This window comes from Helicoverpa armigera, chromosome 19 (genome assembly GCF_030705265.1).
Source record: "Helicoverpa armigera isolate CAAS_96S chromosome 19, ASM3070526v1, whole genome shotgun sequence".
NCBI classification, from domain to species: Eukaryota; Metazoa; Arthropoda; class Insecta; order Lepidoptera; family Noctuidae; genus Helicoverpa; species Helicoverpa armigera.
Window position 1 is genome coordinate 6,091,545 of NC_087138.1, and position 20,277 is coordinate 6,111,821.

The 20,277-nt window shown below is 37.9% G+C and overlaps 1 protein-coding gene across 1 annotated transcript; it reads right to left on the reverse strand.

Annotated features, from left to right (window-relative positions):
* Nucleotides 1-525: 525 nt before the first annotated feature.
* LOC110382559 (uncharacterized) lies at nucleotides 526-3,465 on the reverse strand. Its single transcript, XM_064039542.1, has 2 exons — nucleotides 3,255-3,465; nucleotides 526-3,035 (listed from the first exon to the last, which is right to left on the reverse strand). The coding sequence occupies exon 2, from the start codon at nucleotides 3,033-3,035 to the stop codon at nucleotides 1,023-1,025; it is 2,013 nt and encodes a 670-aa protein (XP_063895612.1). The 5' UTR covers nucleotides 3,255-3,465; the 3' UTR covers nucleotides 526-1,022.
* Nucleotides 3,466-20,277: the final 16,812 nt, after the last annotated feature.

The window sequence follows — 20,277 nt, forward strand, 5'->3', positions numbered from 1 at the left end:
TCGAAGTGTGTCGATGTGAACTTATGGATTGAACAGTTTATTCCCGAGTCATGGAAAACTCTAGTGTAATACCTATTTTAAAGACAGATTAGCCTCCCGATAGTGCTAATTCCTACCGACCTATTTCATTATCATCTTTTCTAGGTAAAATATTTGAGAACATGATAAAAACTCGGCTTGACTGGTTTGTTGATTACAATAACATACTACCAAATGTTCAATATGACTTCAGACGAGGGCGAAGTTGTGAAGACAGCTTTGTTTCACTTGTCTCCGATCTGAAATATGCGAAAAATAGTAAATCAAGTGTAGGGTAGACTGGGTACGGTTGTGACAATTTTCAAATGATTGACTATAGCTTTTTATTTATGCTATTAATCTGAACAAAAAATGTATTCTAATTAAGTTTATTCATTGCTTAACGTATAAACATGAAAGTATATGTCTAAATCAAATGGTTAGTACATAAAATGAAATTTAAAAAGAAAAGGTAAATTGTCACAACCGTACCCACCCCAAGGGCGGTTGTGACAGTACTGGGGGTCAATAGTGACACGATGAAAATACTGTAATATGATCACAAAATAAGATAAAAATACTCTAAAATGCCAATAAAACACTTTAATTGCAAAAAATATTTATTTATTTTTATATAATAATCAACTAAATTATACTTTCCTAACAAAAGAAATAAAATCTTTGAACATTTTAATTTCTTACAACATATAAGGCACTATAGGATCTTTGGTTACAATCAGTAGTCTTCATTAGTACAGTCAGTCTTCATCTATACCCACTATTTAAGTACCTTAAAGTATTTATAACAGTCTGCACTTAAAATTAGTTAAAGCGGACTTAACAAATATAATATATTAATCATGTTCATAATCACATTAGAACTTAATCTCTATTCTATTTTGAAACTAAACTCAAAACATAATAAAATCTTTTAAACAGGAACTCAAATATTTTTTTAGAAATGTAGCATGTGAAAATTTATAAAAGTAAGTTTGACAACTAATCTAATCCGACTCATCACAGTTGTGACAAATATAATACCGACTACCATCTGTACAGTCTACATGGGCCCAAAGGTTACACTTTCCTTGGCATTTAATCCATTTTTCGCCAGGCCTACTTTCAGAATATGGACCAAGGCACACCAAACAAAAATATTCTTCTTCATCTGATATTGACGGTGATTGTTTCCTTTTCGTTGCTTTACCTTTTCCTTTTCCTTTCGGCTCATTGAGATTTTTTTTGATGCCCTTTGCCTTCAGTCGTTTTTCTTTTGCTTCATATTCTTGCCTGACTGCCTCTTTTTCAGGCGTGTCCGTGTAAATCGTAGACTTCTTGGTTCTAGGTCCTCGCGTTTTTCTTTGGGAAGCTTTTGGAAAGGGCCGAACAATTTCAGGAGAAAAAACTGATGGTATGGCAGAAGTAGATGGTTGAACATTGCTAAAATTTTGGCTTGGTGTATTGTCTAATATAGAAGGTGAAAGTGGTGGACTTTTATTATTAGGTCCAAAATTCTCAGTAACAAAATTTTCTTCTTGAATACAGTCAAGGTTGGCAATATTTACTAAAAATGGTGCTATGGGAGCATCCTCTTGATTGTCAGGGATTGGTCTGCTTATTACAGGTGATGGTGCTGCAGGAGAAATATCTTCAGTGTCTGTTCTGCTTGTTGTGTGAGATGGTATTGCAGAAGCATTATTTTCAGTGTCAGGATTTGGTCTAGTTCTTCCAGGTGACGGTACTGCAGGAATATTGTCTTCAGTATCAGGGTTTGGTCTGTCGGTTACGAAAGAGGGTGCAAAGTCAATATCTCCGAACAGATTACGGTTGTATGGATAGATCCCAGTTTTCATAAAACCAGCCTGTATGTTCGCCTGTGTAAGAGCCAGAGGCATAGCAATTTTGATGATACCTGGTATATCATATATTGTCATCGTTTTACCAGGGTGGCTTCGCATCCATCCATCGCAAGCAGTGTTAATAGCTTTTTTTAAAGGTCCGAAGACAGACCGGTCGAGAGGCTGAAGCTTGTGAGAGCAATGTGGGGGAAATGAAAGTAAAGTGATCCCGTTTTCTTTACAATAATCTAAGGTATTAATGTGAATGTGCGATGAATGATTATCAAGCACGAGTAACACTTTGTGAGTTAGTGAAGCATTACAAAATTTCTTAAAATGTTTAAGAAATTCTAAGAAGGATAGATCTTGCATCCAGCCGGAAGGGTTTGCAGCTCCAACAGATCCAACTGGTCCGTCCCTCACAAAGTGGTCGTGGTAACGAACACGAGGGAAAATAAAAAACGGAGGCATGGTATTTCCCAAGGCGTTCACTGCAAAAGCTACCGTAACTAACGTGCCCCGTTCAGCAGAAGTAACGGCTCCCACTTGCCGCGTACCACGTCTTGCAATGACTTTATCAGGTTTTTGGACCGTAGTGACGCCTGTTTCGTCGACATTGTAGATATCCTGTGGCTCGTAAGGATGTCTATCCATAACAACTTGCAAGTTGTCGTAAAAAGCTTCCACATTTGTTTTATTGAAACTAGTTGCCCTTGAAAGGCTTGTAGCTTGAGCTACTCGAACAGATAGAGAAGGATTTCTATTCAGGAAGGAACGGAACCATTCTTCGCCTGCCATCTCATTCTCAGCCCAAGTAGCAGGTCGCTTTAGGTTATATTGAGTTGCAAGCTCAAAAGCCAACTTCCGCACCTCTTTTGCAGTAAGTCCGAAATAAATGTCCGCGCAACGCTGTAAATATTTTGACAACTGCTGCTCTTGTTGTTCGGAAAATACTTTATTGTGAGCAACATACCCCATGCTAATGCTATTGTTTTCATTATCGCCCGTGCTGGCATTATCGCGTTTTCGAACATACCTTAATAGTGACATGCGATTAACATCATGCATTTCCGCAGCTTGTCGCAAAGAAGTCCCGCGTTTAGTTTCTTTGTAAGCATCTTCATACTGATTCAAGCTGCACTGTGCTCTTGTAGTCTTTCGTTTGCGTATTCTAGGCATCTAAAACAATAAACAACCGCTTTTACTTATGTCACAACCGTACCCACAGATCGTTTTAATAAAAGAAACACCACCACGTCAAAACAAAATAACCTACAATAAATGTAACCACTGATATTACACTGCTACTATTTGATTTATATCGATGAACAACACTCAATACCCTATCAGTATACATGTTATAGCAATTACGAAATAATAATGAATCAAAATACTTACTTTTTGCGTTCAAAAATCAAAATGTGCTCCTGGTCACGTACACTCTGCGCGTCGGATGACGCAACACTGTGACACAGGTTGAGACGTGCAAGGCGCTCGTCTTTCCCCTTGCACGCCCCCCGCTAATCCTTATATTTTCGACAATACAGCGACTGTCACTACCGTACCCTGGCACAACCGTACCCAGTCTACCCTAATATGGGTGTTGTTAGATGTTCAGGGAGCCTTTGATAGTAGTTTGATAGCCAGGAACACAATAAAACAAATCAATTGAAACTGATAAATCTTTATTGATAATGGTGACATGGTTTTTACACGCTTTTTATTTTTTACGTAATATCGTTACTACAGCTCAAAACAAATTAAGTATATCAATAATACAAATGGATTAAAACTAACAACATACACTTCCTAAATAATAAACAAACTACATAGTAATTAGGGGCCAATATCACTGAGCCTACTGGACTCCAAGCAAACAAAAAATATTCCGGAAATATCATGATAATGATGATGTTACGCTAATGATAACAATATCGTTAAAATCTATCTCTAAATGGTAATTTGCGAGGGTAACGCAGATCTATCAGCTCTGGCAAAACACATCGGTGGTAAAAGATATTCAATTTAGACATTTCGTCTGGCGTCCAAAACTCATCATCTCTTTCAATGACATCAATTTCGATGCCATTTGGCGTCCAAACAACAAAGTAACAAAATTTTCTTTTAGTTAGCTTTCAGTTGGCCTTGCACTTGAAAATAATAATTATGCGTTTTTTTTAATTTAATTCCATTAGCAGTCTCTAAACAAAATTTAATTTTTTGTTGCCGTACTGCTTCTAGCGGTGAAAGACCTGCTGCAGACGACGGGCACTTTATTTCTACAAGTCCGTCTGTCCCTAATAGGCCGTCTGGACTTGCACTAAGGTATGGTTTATCCATACATACGAATAAACCACATGGTGTTATTTTTTTTCAATTTTATTTTCTAAATCTGCAATTGCAGTTCCTTCATGTGCCCTACCGTATCTCGTTGCATCGTTACCAGCAAATGTAGAATATAACATATTTTTTAATGTTGCACACGGCGCGGCGTAGAATTTTTCAATTTACATATTTGGCCGAACAAAGATGCGGTTATTCGTTTTTTGCGCTCTACAACCCACAAATCTGAATTAGACTGCGTGACAGTTATTTTTGAGAAAATCATATTTCTTTTTTTTCAAAAATATGAAGTCGCATATCGGGCTCTTGCTCTGTTACCTCACCGTAATGTTTATCGGCCACTGTGAAGCGCTTAGCTCTTTTGGCTCCACGTGCTTTGTATAATGCATTCCTAGTTCGTTGCTTTACTAATTTACTTTTCATTTTATTTATATATTTTTCCGTATATGGATATGAAGTTTCAGGACAGACCTTGTTTGTTTGTTTTAGAAGCAAGCTTTCCGCATTTTGTATAAGCCACCCAAGATTTTCAAAAATATCGTTCCACAATCCGCTAGATTTGAGTTGTGGAACGAGGTTTTCTTCACCTACGAACCTTTTACAGTAATATGGCTTACAACTGTCATGCAATCCAAATACGTGGCATGGCCCATTTCGTATATCTTCTACAAGCACGCTAAGCTTGTCTACTGTTGTGGGCTCAAGCTCTTGTGCGTGTGCTACTGCCCTAGTAACTGCGTTGTGTAAACGTCGTATTCTACTTAGAAGCGCTTTACGTAAAGGCACAGGTACAAAGCCAACTTATTATGTGTTTTTTTCCAGTTTTTCTTAATTTATTAGAATTATTTCGTAATAAATGATTGGTGCATTCTATTTTTCTTATATTTATATTTGGACCATACACCATTGCGGCCCTAATGCGGTTCATGACGCTACTATCTGCATCACCAATTATCTTCGCGAACATAACTCCGTGCATCTTCATGCTTGCTTTGAATCCATCTAGAATGACCGACGACGTCTCGATTTCGGTAGATGACCCAATCCAATTTTTAAAACACGTATGTGTTGCTGCAAGCTATTTTTTGTTTCGAGCCGTAGCACATACGCTACAATAAGAATTTTTGACCCCAATGTACAGAATTATCTTTGTCCGGTGACCTATTATGCAACCCGCATCAGAAAGTGAATTAAAATTTGTGCCGTAGCTGCGTTTAGCCCATGAGCCGTCTGTTACGACGGTCACACATGGTACACCTTGTGTGACATCATTAGCTTCTAAAGCAAGGCGCCTTTCTTCTGCACCTGCTTCTAACATAAGCTGCAGAGCTATGCCTTTTTGAATTACAGCTAACTTTTTATTATATTTAGAATAATATGTTTCGCTCATATTAGGCATATTTAAACTTGCACATACTTCGTCAAGCTGGCTCTATCCATTGCCAGTTTGAGATATACCCTCTATGACATTAAAATTTATCGGAATGTCTTTTTTTTCTTTATTCCAGTCCTGAGAGTAAATATTTTCTATTTTGTTACATAATTTACATTTAGAAATAAATTGTGGGTAAAACCCAATTCTTTTTTCTTTTATAAATTCTAAATGCTGAAAATTGCATTCGAATGGTACATGTCTGATATTTTGCAATTGTTGAAATAAGTATGCAATATTTATTATTCTGTTCCCTTCTAAATTTGCACAATCAGTAACGTTATCGAAAGATATATTGAAGAGTTCTGTATCATACTCGGAGTCACTGGATTTATTTTGTTCATATTGTTCATATGTCGTTGACATCGATTTTTTCTGTGTAGTCCTGTAAGCGCATATAACTCAATCAGAATACGTAAAACCTAATAAATTGTATTTTACTCTAGTTGCTCACAGTGATTTTATACTTACATAATCGGTGTTTAACGAGCAAAATCAACGTCTGTTTAGATGATATCCCAATCAGTTTATGTTGGAATAACCGTAAAGCCTGATAAGTTTGATGGCACGGATCATTTTGTCCAAGTACATTTTTAGGTCTTGACGTGGGTATTTCATGTATTTGAGCTTGTACGACGATTTGTTTAAATTACTCTCGAGGTGATCTAAAAAGAACATCAGCCTTACTTATAAACGTGAATTAAACTAAATGTAAAAGTGACTTCCGTATCAAAGATGCTCAGGTGCAAAGGATTATCATAAACAGTATTGATAAGAGAGTAAAAGGCCACATAATTAATTGCAACAGTGCACGTGAAATGTACATAAAATTATGTGAAATATTCGAAGGTTCTGAGCAAAGAAACAAAGATCCTTATTACAAGGGTTTTTCACATATAAAAAACAAGACAGTCAATCGCTTTCGCAATTAATAAGCGAAATTACAATTTCGTATAAATCAGCTAGGAACAAAAATAGATGATGAAATGGTCATATCCAAAATGCTAAGCTGTTTACCAAATAAACTATTTTATAACTTCTTGGGAATGCATGGCAGACGATAAGAAAACCCTTCCAAACTTAACAAATAGACTTCTGGCTGAAGAAAATCGTATGTTGAAAACAAAAGAAAGTGACAAGCAGCTAGTATTTCAAGCTACATCTTCAAAGAAAAAGTTTAATGCAATAAAATGTTTCAAATGTAACAAAACACATGAAGAAAGACTGTTGAGCCTGTAGTATCTGTAAAAGGGACCACCATGAAGATAAAGACTGTAAGTTTAAGAATAAACAGTGCTCAATCTGAAAAAAATCTGGTGGTTGCTCCTCATTCATTTTACGACAGATGTTGTGTAAAACAGCTGTAGCCACTATTATTGCTTGCACATGTTTTAAATTTACTCTTAATTTTGATCCGATTGCAGGAAATCTTCGTTTCCAACAACCAAATGTCCTCTCAACCACATTTCTAGTTCTTATTTGGCTTTCATTATAAAGATGCTCTTCTGCTGTTGTAGGGTTCGCTAATGGCGTCAAAAGAAATGACCTCAAGGCATATCCTCTATCACCCAAGAGCCATGTATCGCCACTCTCCATCTTCCATTCTACCTTTGATGTTGCTTGAATCAAATATGTGACTATCGTGACTTCCGCCAGGCCATCTTGCAACAATATTCTGTATGTAGCAGTTAGCATCAGCAATTACTTGGACATTCAGTGAAAATGAGTCTTTTCTGTTGCGGTAAGCATTTTTGCCACCAGGTGTGATTGTATATAGATATGGGTACAATCTATAGCACCTATAACTTTTGGAAATCGGCTTATGTTTTAAGAATTGTTAACAGTGGTTTTTCGCTCATCTTCATTTCTTGGCATATAAATAAAGTAGGGTCTTAGTTTTGCTAGATCCTTGCTGACGGTGTGAATTGCTCGACATGCTGTTGATTTGTGCACTCCTTTAGAATCTCCCACACATCTGAGAAATGATCCAGATGCGTAAAACTCTAGGGTTAATAAGACTTGGTCTGAAGTTGTAATTGCTTCGTTTCTGAAAAATGTGAATAAACATAGATCATTAGTTGCTACCTAGTACCTAATGTGTATATTAATATTTGTGGATAAAACTTTACTCACCTCCTTGTCAAACGTTTGAGACGAGAATCTAATAAATTTACAAGCACTTTAGCACAATTCTTCGACACCCTAAAGCGTGCTCTAAAATTTACTTCCTCCTATAAATAAGAATCAGTTCGAGGGCGAAAATTTCTCTGCCTTTGTGGTACAAATTGTCCAAATATGAATTCGTCATCAGAAGGAACTGTCCTCGTTAATTAAATATGAAAGAACATGCTCTGATCCCATTTTAACGTTATTTGCAAAGAAATACAGTAGACTCCCGATTATCCGGATCAATTAAAACCAGGGGTATTCTGTATAATCGAAAACCCGGATAACCGATTTCAAAGCAAATCAAATAATATTTAAGTTTTAATATTTTTTTATTATGTAATGGGTTTTACTTAGATAATACGATATATAAAAAACGAGCTATAACGATAGATAATGAATTACATAATACCTATGTAATTTAAAATTTTGGTTGGAAATAACTTGTTATAGATTTTTGACGTAATGAATCACATCTTTTTCTCGCAGCCAAGTCCCTGATGCGCTTCAGTTGTAACAACTGTATGGGATCCGATTCGTCCTGTCTTTCAAACCACTTAAAAGCAACATCTAGAGCTTCAAAGGCTTCTGCGTGAGATGGTACTTGACATACATCCCCAGTTTCAGTCTCTTCTTCATCTTCTCTCTCGTTACTGTTTAAATCCTCAATGATTTCTTCATCAGTTAATATTTGGAATCCAGGGTCTTCACTATCGCAGTTCAGCCACTCTATAATATTCTCTTCATCGCACCCTTCACCAATGCTAAGAATTTTCATTGCTTCGGTTATTTCTTTAAAATCGTCGTGCGGTTTAATTGAAGAATCAGATAGAGTTAATTTTAATAATTTGCCCTTTTTAATGTTTGCAATTCCAGCACCCCTGCGATACGCCGTTTTGTTAACAGCTGATTCAATTTTTCTGCCCGACTGTTTATTGGATTTAATTGCAATTGTTTATTTTAATACTCGTATTGATAAATAATTATTAATTGTTTAAATTAAGTTTACGGTACGGTCAAAAGTGAATTATTCAATTTACAATTATTTTTAAACCATTTCATAGAAGTAGGTATAAATTCTTACCTTATTTACAAAAGATGCTGGAAGTGTCCACCATTTTGATCAATGCACAAGTGGGCTTGACGTATCACATTGTTTTTTACCGCGATTAATGTGTCTCTGTCACTTTTAACCACGTTAAATGCACTCACTATGCGGGTTTTTAATTCGTCCACATTTCGAATATTGTTACCACTGTGTCCATACACTAAGTCTTTTACACGGCCCCAGAGATAGAAATCTAGGGGTGTAAGGTCGGGTGATCGAGGAGGCCAAGCAATAGGTCCTCCACGGCCTATCCAGTGGTTAGGATAGGTAGCGTCGAGGTACGAACGAACTGCTCGGTGATAATGTGCAGGAGCTCCGTCTTGTTGGAAAAAATGGTGCCTTTTTTCGGCAAGAGACACATCTTCCAACATGTCTTGCACAGACTGAAGCAATCCTAAATATGTTTCACCGTTTAGGCGTTCTAGGAAGATAGGTCCGAGTACCGTCTGACCTATGATTCCAGCCCATACGGGCTGGTACTGGTACGGTACCGGTTCACTGAGAACCGGTGCTGAAAATGGTCTGGAACCACAGCGTGCGGGTTTTCGTACGACCACCAGTGAGCATTGTGGATGTTGAATAAGCCCACTCTACTAAACGTGGACTCGTCCGTCCATAAAATGTTCCTGCTAGGTTCTTCCACCAACAAAATGCCAGCCTCGGTTCAAAATCTGTAGGTATGAGTTCCTGTACTCTTAAGAAGTGGTATGGATGTTGGCCTTCTTCACGTAGAATGTGCCAGGCAGTAGTGTGACTTATGCCTAAGTCCCGACCTGCATCACGTGTGCTCGCGTGTGGGTTATCACTGAAGTAGTCCAGTACTCGTTCTTCAAGGTCACTAGCGATGCGTGGCCTCCCGGTATCGGCTTGATGAGGTCGAAACTGTCCGTTGTCGAGTAAGCGCTGGTACGCTCCCAGGATTGTTTGAATCGCAGGCACTCGTCGCTGGTTACCGTATAATTCACGGTACCGGTTACGTGCTGCGGTCAAACTTTCACCGGTCACAACATAGCACACTATCATGTCTAAATACTCGCGATTTGAGTACGTAAACGGCATTTTAGATATTTTACACGGAATTGCGTGAGCGCGGGAGTAACGGCACAAAACACCCTTCTAGCGCGACCGATAACGGACGACTGCGGAGAGCGGGCGGGCGCACGGTGGGGCATTTATTCAAATTAGGTGGCCAAAATTGTTTATTTTGCTTTATGTATTCTAAATAGTTTATTATTATTTTATATCAATTATAAAAGCTTTTGGTGAACACATATTCAAGTAAAACACAATTGTTGATGAGAAAATTACGGTTTATTGAAAAAAAAAAAATACAACTTTTTATTTTTCAATTAAGAGTCTCGCGTCTCTTCCAGATTTTTCATCTATTCGCATTTTAATCTATTTCATCATTAGTCTCTTCTGCGGCCGTTTCCTCATCCGAGGAATTCTCTTCAACCGTGTGGGCCTCAGCAGGCATAAGCATTTGTATTGCTTCTTCACTATGTGGCGTAGACCTCTTTTTAGGTTTTGGTCTGATGCTAGATATCAAGGGATCTGAGCTGAGCAATAATCTGTTCATTACATCTAAATTGCATTGCTGTCTAGAAAATTTTCTAGCGTAATTTTGTCGGTACAGTCGAATATGCTTGTTACGCGCCTCTGCTGCTTCTTCTGACAGTAAACCAATAGGCAAAAGTGCATTTTCCATGACAGTTGCGCCATGAATTAATATTTTATGCATTGTGGGAGTCATCGGATGCCAGGGATATAAATCTATGTACATCTTCGCAGTCTCATACCCATATAGAGCAAACTTTTTTAAATCAACTTTATGGGAGCTGGATATGACTTCCAAAATCACTTTCAGGCGTTTTATTAGATTTAAATCCACACCGGTGATTTCAGCAGCAATTTCTGGATTGGCAAAAAATCTTCTACTAGTATTTCCATCATTGGTATTGCCAAAACCAGCTTTCGGCACATCAACTAGTAGACCCATTTGCTCTCTAAATTTTGTTTGTATTTCTACCTTTTTCTGTTTAACAATACCTTTGTCATTTTCAGATCTTAACTGCCATTTTTGTACAGGAATCTTGTATGCCAAGTGAAGTATGGTTTCGAAAAACCGAATCCTAGCATGCAACACAGATAGGCCAAATTGTATTGCGTCAATATCGACAGTTTTCTTGATGTTGAGGTCATTAAATTCTTTTGATGTCGCACCACAGATGTAGCATCTCATGGTTGAAATCGTCGAAATTGCAGCGTTACACACTTTTGCATCAACCATAGTCAGAGTCATAACGTGTTTTATACTTAAGAAAATTTCGCTCATTACGAATTCACTGGGTTTCAAAGCATTTATAGCCTCTTCGACATTTGCGATTTCAAGCTTAGTGATATCCACTGTTTCTTTGATAAATTGGATCCTTATTGGTCGACAGAATCGTGGTGAAGAAGGAGTTGGATTTTGCCAAACCACTTTTTTGTTTGACCTGCATACTAACTGTAGCGGAACAAAGCAGCTTTGGAAAATGTTACTGTCACTTGCGTCCAAATCTTGCATTTTTTGTTTGAATTGTGATTGTTGAGACCCGTCACATCCCCATTTTGAAATAAGGGTCAACGATTGACGCTCTTCTGGACTTAAGTGTTTTAAAACGTCCTCTAAATATGTTGCCAAGCGTTTAGCTGTATGGTCCATTAGATCCTGCAGGTTAATTTCAGCACATGTTTCAGTTATCCGATAGGCATCTTTCGCTGGATAACAAGTCTGTTTAGCTTGCTGTAACAATTTGTAGCTCGGATAAAACTTCTTGTTGCTATTTCTTATTATTTCATATTGTCGCCGTGAAAGATCAGCTTCCACAAACATTGAAAGGACGGTTGTTGGATCTTGTTGTGATGGTTTTTCACACTGCTTGGTTATTTTGTATGCTTTTTGATATGCTTGAGCTGTTTGTGGAGAGTTGGTAATGTCTTTTAGAATATTGGATGCAATTCTCTCTCCCGAACTTTGAAGGCATGTCTGAGCAGCATGTATTAACAATTCTTTATCAACAGCACTGCGTACTTCCTGTGTTTTTCTGCGTTTACTCCTTTCACTTGATTCCAAAAATGACTTTGTTGGTCGACCAGAAGAACGCCCTTTAACTCTCTGTATTTCGAATGTTCCTTGTAACCACTTATCATTCTTTTGAAGGAAAAGCTGTGATTTTTTATGAGCTTCTATCCACTTTTTCTTAAATTGAGACTTCAAATAGGATAATTTATGCTTTACTTCCTTCTTTTCTTCCTCACAATACTCATCTTGTGATAAAACAAATCTCTCGAGATAATTCAACTTTTCGTCAAAACTATGCAAGTTTTGTTCCTGCATTTTGTTAAAAAGGTATCTACGCGTTACTACTCGCATCCCTGAAGTACCCCCAGCTTCTGGAACAAAAGGAGAACTCACTTAAACAAAAATTATAATAAATTGCAAATTCGATGAATTTGTACTATATCATTCATTGATGTTGCACCCTTTGTTTTCACGGGAGATCACGGCTAAAGTTATCGTTTTCAATTAGCTTAAATACCCTTTTTTATACTACAATTGACAAAACCGATGGGACAGACCCTGAAGTACAACAAACACTAGCATGTTTTTGTAATCTGCCTGTGCGCAATATTTTCTTTTACCCTTGGCTTAAAACCTATTAATATGTATGAACTCTTACCCGTTATACTTGAATCCATCACAATTTTCTTCACAACACACTCCAAAATAAAAATATTCACTTTTAAAATAACAGTTTTGCACGAAATGTCTAAAAGCAATACGAACACTTAGAGCGACGATCAAGTTTAGACTGGCACACCTTGGCGCGCGCTCCGAGTGGGGAAGCGGGTTGGGTCGCCCATTGTTCTACGGTTATTTATCAGTCGCAGGTAGTCGTTTTTTTTTACCTGAGACAAATTTTATGAATTGTATTTTTGGCCGCCTAATTGGTTGAATTGCCCGTCCGTGGGGCGGCCGGCGCAGCGGCAACTTTAGGTAGACAGCGCGGCGCCGATCCGCGAGCGCAGCCCTGGTACAGCGCGCATACAAAAATTACCCTACATTATTTTTTTTCTGTAAAAAAACAAAAGTGCTCCGATTCTCAATTTTTTTTTTACTATATTAGTTTTTTGATTACGAATACGTAAATAATAATTTGAACATTACTTTTTTTACACCTTATATAGATGAATAAAATTGCTCTTTTAAATTAATTTGAGGAGCTTGTGTAGTGGGTACAACTACAGGTAATTTATTATCTTAGAAGTAGGGCTACTATCTACTTTATGTGCAGATGAAGCTCCAGATTTATTAACATTTTGTACAATTTTGTTTGGTTTGGTTTGGTTGTAATTATATTATTATTTACAACATGTTTTGTTTTTTATTTACATTTTCAGTTACAGTTGGAAAATTCTGTTCATATTTCTTTGTGTCAACAACATTTGAGTAAGTAATTTTATTGCGCTTTTCTAACATTTTTTGAATTTTAATAGGACCAGATCTAGATACAGCCAAATGGGCTCCCCTACAGTTGGCACAGCAGAGTTCATTAGGCTTGTCACATTCTGTGTATAAGTGCTCTCCAGCGCAACATACAACGTTGCTTAACATTACACTCTAGCCGAGTGATTAAACTTAAAACAGCGGTAACATTGCTGCAGAGGCGGAACATAATTAAATAACCTATACGAGAATAGATCATACTGTACACTATCAGGGAGATTATTAGACAAAAAGGTCAAACTAACAGTTTGTAGAGGAACGCGCTGCTGCCCAACCTTCTTTGTAAAACGTCGTATTGCAATAATTTCAAAGTGAGAGGAAAGCTTGGAGTATAATTCCTTGGTGGAGATGTTAGTAGGTACAAAACGGATTATTCCTGTTTTCTCTATTTGGGCTGCCGCGCCGGTATAAATGCTTTTAAATTGTACTTTTCCAAAAAAACAGAGTTGGCTATAAAGTTCTTAGCTGTGTTCGCCAATTTAAATACAAAAACAATCTTATTCGCGTTGACTCTCTGCGGAGTCACCACACCCTTTATTTCTGTTGTGAATATATGATTCAGGTAAATTGGACTCTTGTTTCCAATTAGCTCTTTTTTATCCTGAGACTCAACACAAACTTTAAACTCAGTATTGGTTGAATGTTAATGTTTGATGGCGACTATGGCCCCCTTTCCGGCGAGGACAAGCGCAGGCGCGGCGGCGGTGGCGGCTGCGAGGGGCTCACGACATCAGCACGCGAGCCGTTCGTCTCGCGCGCACCTATTTATTTTCTTAGATCATATGCCTTTTAAAGTTTACATTGTAGTTGTTCAACGAATATCTCGAACATCCAATTACCAATTTGTCTAATTATTTTACCTAAAGTCCATATTTCCTTTCTAGCTATGTACCATTTTAACCATACTCTATCCCCAATGCTAATTCTACGTTTTTATTTTTAAATTTTCATTGTTTGTATCAATTATCTTTGAGCAATGAGTCCAATCTGGATGTTATATTTCAACCAAGCATAAGCTTTGCTGGGCATTCGCCCGTTGCACAATGTTGTGTCGTGCGGTATTCAAAAAAAAATTCTTATAATTTTTCGTTAGTTAAATTTTGCGAATTTTTATCGCTAATGATACATTTTATCATTTTCTTGCCTGTTTTTAAAGAATTTTCTGCCTGTCCGTTACTGCAAGAATGATGAATATTGGAGATGTCACATATCGCATTCCGTTCATTTCGCAAAAATGTTTAAATTCGGTCGACTTAATTTTTACAGCATTATCTGAAACTATGACATTAGGTATACCAAATCTTGAAAACAATTCTTTCAATTTTGTTATGAGCGCCCGAAAAATCTTTTTTAAATCGGATATCTCTACTGGCCATCGGACCATTGTTACCAAAAGTCATCAGTTAAACATGTTCTAGTTCTAGCGATTTTTTCTCTCTAACGTACTTTTCGATATTTTGAATTTTGTAACAAGTCTGCCCGGTTCAACAGTTCTTATTTTAGTCAAGTATATGCCTAAAGCGGTTGCAGGCTTATCCTCGTACGTAGAAATGGATCCAGTCCAAAAATTCAGTTCACCGTCATCGATCTCTTCAATATGTTCGAAATCTAAGGGGCTGTCTCCACGAGCTAAAGAATCGCGACGAGTCCGCCCTTATATCGTCGGATAATCTCCACGAACGAGCGATAATTCCGACGCATATTGTTATCAGTCTTTGCCTGACCAACAACAACAAAATACTGTGGACGATTTGTTATCTAATGAAAAAGAAGACGATATGATTCATGATGTGCAGGATTTCACGCTCGCTGATATTACGAACACAATTGGGATACCCCGAAAAAGTTTCTACGATACTGTTTATGGCTCAGATGAATCATCTGATGAACCTTTGGCCACGCTTAAAAGAAAAGATCCAACTGATCAAACTGCCGTTTTTGCTACTTCTTACCAAACACTCCAGCCTAAAGACATTTATCCAACAAATATTAACGAAGGAGTACACGTATTGGTTAAAGTAAGAAGCGAGAGGAACATGCAATACACTTACGTTGGAGTAGCAAAAAGTACCGTCGATGATAGTGGAAGACAGTTTAAGTTGGTGGAGAATGACGTATCGGATGTTCCTTTTGATGATGTAATTAAAGTTTTACCGGCTCCGAATGTTATTAAAAAGGGAAAGAGACAATGACGGATCAAGACGATGACGAAGACAACGTCGGAGACCCAGTACTGGAGCCAGTACTGGAATTGGGCCCGCCGATGCCCCAGTTACGGCGACGGAGCAGCCACGGGGTCTCCTGCAATTTAACTGGAGAGAATTTCCGAACCCTCCTATCTCACCTGAATCGAGACGGGAAATTTTCTCCATAATTAAAGTCGGTCCGACAACTCCACATGCCGACCCATATGACATTTTTATTGAAATATGGGATCGGCAAATTATGGAGCACATTGCCTCGGAGACAAATAGATGCGCTCAGCAGGTGGCATCCCAGATGTTTGAAAACAACTGGGGAACTTTTCCCCAGAAGCCGCATTACTCGTTGGCATGACACCACGGCCGACGAGCTATATGTTTATTTCGGCCTAATTCTCGCCATGGGGATTGTGGTGAAGTCGCGGTTGGAGGAATACTGGGGTGCCACCCCTGATGTATTCTATACTCGGGGTTTTAGCGCACACATGTCTATCGACCGATTTGTCATGCTTAACAAATGTCTTCATTTCAATAACAATGATGACATGTGTGCGCTAGACCTGGACTACTCCGAGGCGAGGTTATTTAAGATTAACCCAATTCTTTTACACCTGAACAAAAAATTTCAAGAGACGAAAGTCAGCTCATGTGGAAAGGGTGGTTGGAGATTTGCCAGCTGATACCCAATAAAGCTGCAAATAGGGGCATAAAAATTTACGAGGTTTGTAAATCTCAAACCGGCTACCTATGGCGGTTTGAGATTCACGCTCATAAAAAAGCTCAGTCTCACTCTCAGCAGATTGAAAGTCCACTGAACGCGTCTACCCCGGCCTTAGTGCTAAAACTAGTTCAAGGTTTGGAACACAAGGGGTACTGGCTGGACAATTTTTACCAGTCCCCATGTCTGGCTCGAAGACTTGTGACTGTGTGGGGACTTTGCCGACAGACCGCAAAGGACCATGAGACAAATTGGGCTCATTGTCCAACAGAGTTATAGCATATGCCGTTGTGAAGGTTTTTGTTTGTACTAAAATTGTTACTATGGGCACTACCTTCAATTCCATGGCAAAAAAAAGATATGCACCTAAATAGGTTTTGTAGAAAAAGACGATTGTTAGGAGTCGTAGTGCGCTTAATTCGCAGGATTTATATTATTAACCGACTTCTTAAAAAGGAGGAGGTTCTCAATTCGTCAAGATCTTTTTTTTTCTTTTTTTTTGTATTTGTTCACCGATTACTCGGAGACTCCTAGACCGATTTGGCTATTAAGAGGAAGGATATAGTCAAGACATGTTCGTGCACGTTCATATTACGTATACATTCTGGTTAACAGAAGCGAAATGTGTCGAGATGCCATCGCTCAGTATTACTGCTCGTGTCTAATAGGTAGACGCACAGTAGGAAGTTGTGCTCATATCATTTCAATAATATGATATCTAGGGTTAGGCAGGCACACACAATTTAATCCACCGGTAGGATATTTAGATGACATTATTATTGATATTGATTGAAATGTTAACAAAAATATTTTTAACTGATAGCAGCTGTTTTTTTTTTCATGTATACATTAAACCTGGAATTAAAACTAGTTAAAGGCGTTCAATAACAAAACCTACAATGCCATAACAGCACAACTTTTTGCAGAATATTAGTTTATTTATGGTCGGAGAAAAATATTTATAGCAAAATAACCCCATGGATTCTTCTCAAAAATGAGTTTAAATCTTTATATTTAGTGCTTTACAAGTATATTCAAAGTAGTCTCATCTCTGTTGGTGGGTGAGCCCAGGCTTCATACATTTTTGCCCATGGTCCTTTGTCCCGCAGGCTCTAAACAACCTCACTAAGAGGAACATGCGACAGGGCCAGATCACTGGTCTCACCTCTGGGGACGTCGATGTCATGGTATGGAGAGATACCAATAGGGTGGCTATGATCTCTACATACCATGGCAACGGCCAACAAACAGCCAGAGAGTCCACCAAACCCATCTCGATATTGGATTACAATATCATGATGGGTGGGGTGGATAAAAAAGACCAGCTTCTGGCCATGTACCCTATTGAAAGAAAACGTACAAAAGTGTGGTACAAAAAATTATTTAAGCGCCTTCTTAACGTATCTGTATTAAATGCATATATAATCTTTCAACCCAGTTCTTCCGACTCTCATAGAAATTTCCGCATAAATCTTATAAAATCTCTTCTTTCTAAACATTCTACCCCTCCGCAGATTCCGCCAGCACCGAACACCACACAGAACAAAGCAGACGTAAGCCACCGTTTGTCTGTGTATCCCAAAGGGAGACATCAGCACATGCGGCGGTCTTGCTCTGTTTGTAAAAAAAAGGTGATTACGTTCTGTGTTGCGTGCCTGTCCGTCGTATGGAGCCCTGTTTCCTCTGTATGCATTCTTAACCAAAGAAACGATTACAAGAAAAGTTAAAAAGCAAATACGCTTGCTAAACGATTCATTGCTCAATTTATTAAATCTAATAAATAATATATTAAATCTACAATAAACCGTAAAATCTCTTATTCCCTATTCTGATGCTATCGCCCTTTTTGGGTAATTACTCCAAACGCAAAACAACGCGATACATGTTATGCATTCATCACGCAAACATGGATCTATTAACTATGGCATTAAAAACAGCCAACGTAATCAATGAAAATATCCTATTAGCTCCAAAACAATCTGCTGTGAAGGTAAATTAAAAGAAGAGTTTATAATTATTTTTTAATTTATCTTAATTTATTTTATAATTGAGGCCATGAGAGCCAGAGTGACCTAACTGTAATAATACAGATTGTATTTGTTAAAACTGTTCTAAACGGTAAAAGTCATCGCCACAGTGGCTTAAAATTTAGTTTCAGGCTCTGAGTATTTGCCAACAAGATCGCCATCGCCAACTGCCGTGGATCTACTTGACATTTTAGCAGATAACCAGCAGGACCCAGGAAGCCCTCAAAACGATCAAGAGCAACGGAAGCCAAGAAAGCGAGTTCGACAGCCAAGTAAGTGGAAAAGGTAAAACGCGCTAGAGGGGAGGAATATGTGAATACGAAAGGTAAGAAAATAGCGGCTGCAATGGAGCGCATGTTTGACAGTTATGACTCTGCTCGAGATCCCACTTACAACCCGGATCCTGACTCTTTATTACGACTAGAGGATTTATTCGGAGAACAATGGGTGAATAATAAGAATGAGGACTCCGATAATATGGTCCGATTCCCTGAAAACGATAATTGTTTTGACGAAGTAATTCCACCTTTTGACGGTGACGTGTTGATTCCACAGGTATTGCCAATATCTGATTCACATCAAGCCGTAATATCTCTCTGGGAACTCTTATTAAGGAGTATTCGATGCAACTCGAAAAATAAAACGTTGCTTGAATGAAACCAGAACCTGAAAATTGGAAAGTAAATATCGCGATGAAAAGGCGATCAGAGGTTTACCTTATTCTACGCGAAAAAAAGAATGGAGTGCTAAAATACCGAAAGAGATTAACTGCGAGAATTTTTTTTATAAATGTAGTATTATCCCTCAAGAAGAAAGACATAATTTATGTCGTCACTACTGGAGTTTGAACTATACCGGACGAAAGAATTTCATTCTTGGTAACATAGAAGTTGATACTCCGAAGAGAGTTATTGCTATTCGTGGGCCAAAGAAACAGCAACAACTTCAACTTCAACTAATCCTGGATTTTAATAATATAGAAACTATGACAGATGAACTTAGTCATTATTGGATTGGGTTGAGCAAAGAACAATTTTGACAACTGTTTTTAGTATTGCCAGAAATATAAAATATTCGCCAAAATAAAGTGGCACTTGGTGCCTATCTAGTTAAATTGCGAACAGGTGATAGTGATCAAAGGATCTCAACACTTTTAAATGTACCTCGCACTACATTAATGAGGTTATTGGGTCAAGCTCGAAAAATAATAGAGCGTGTATTTGTTCCTAACGACTTAGGAATCAACCATATATCCAGGACACAAATATCAGAAAGCAATTTGATAATACCTTATGGTTTATTTGGAGGTGAAAATAGGCAACCTATTGTTATAAGTGATGGAACATATTTGTATGTACAAAAATCCTCAAATTATATGTACCAAAAAGATACATATTATTCATTACACAAGTATAGGAACTTGATGAAGCCTTTACTTATGGTTTGTTGTGATGGATACATTATAGATTATTAGGCCCTGATCCAGCTACAACATCAGATGCAAATATAAATGAATTTAATGAAGAAACAAAACCACTAATAAGATATTTCCAAGCAAGTGATGTATTTATTCTGGATGGGTTTTAGAGATTCTGTGCCGCTGCTGAGAGAATGTAATTACATAACACATATGCCTGCATCCTTACAACAAGGTGAAAATCAATTGTCAACCACTGCTGCCAGTAAGTCGAGAGCTGTCACGGTTTGTAGATGGGTTGTTGAAGCTGTAAATGGCATATTTAAGCAATCATTCAAATTGCTTAGGCACGAATTTTTAATCGAGCATCTAAACATGCAATAACAGATTTTCGCATAGCAGCAGTTCTAATAAATAGGTTTCACCAGAGAATTAGAGGATGCAGGTCAGATACTGGAGA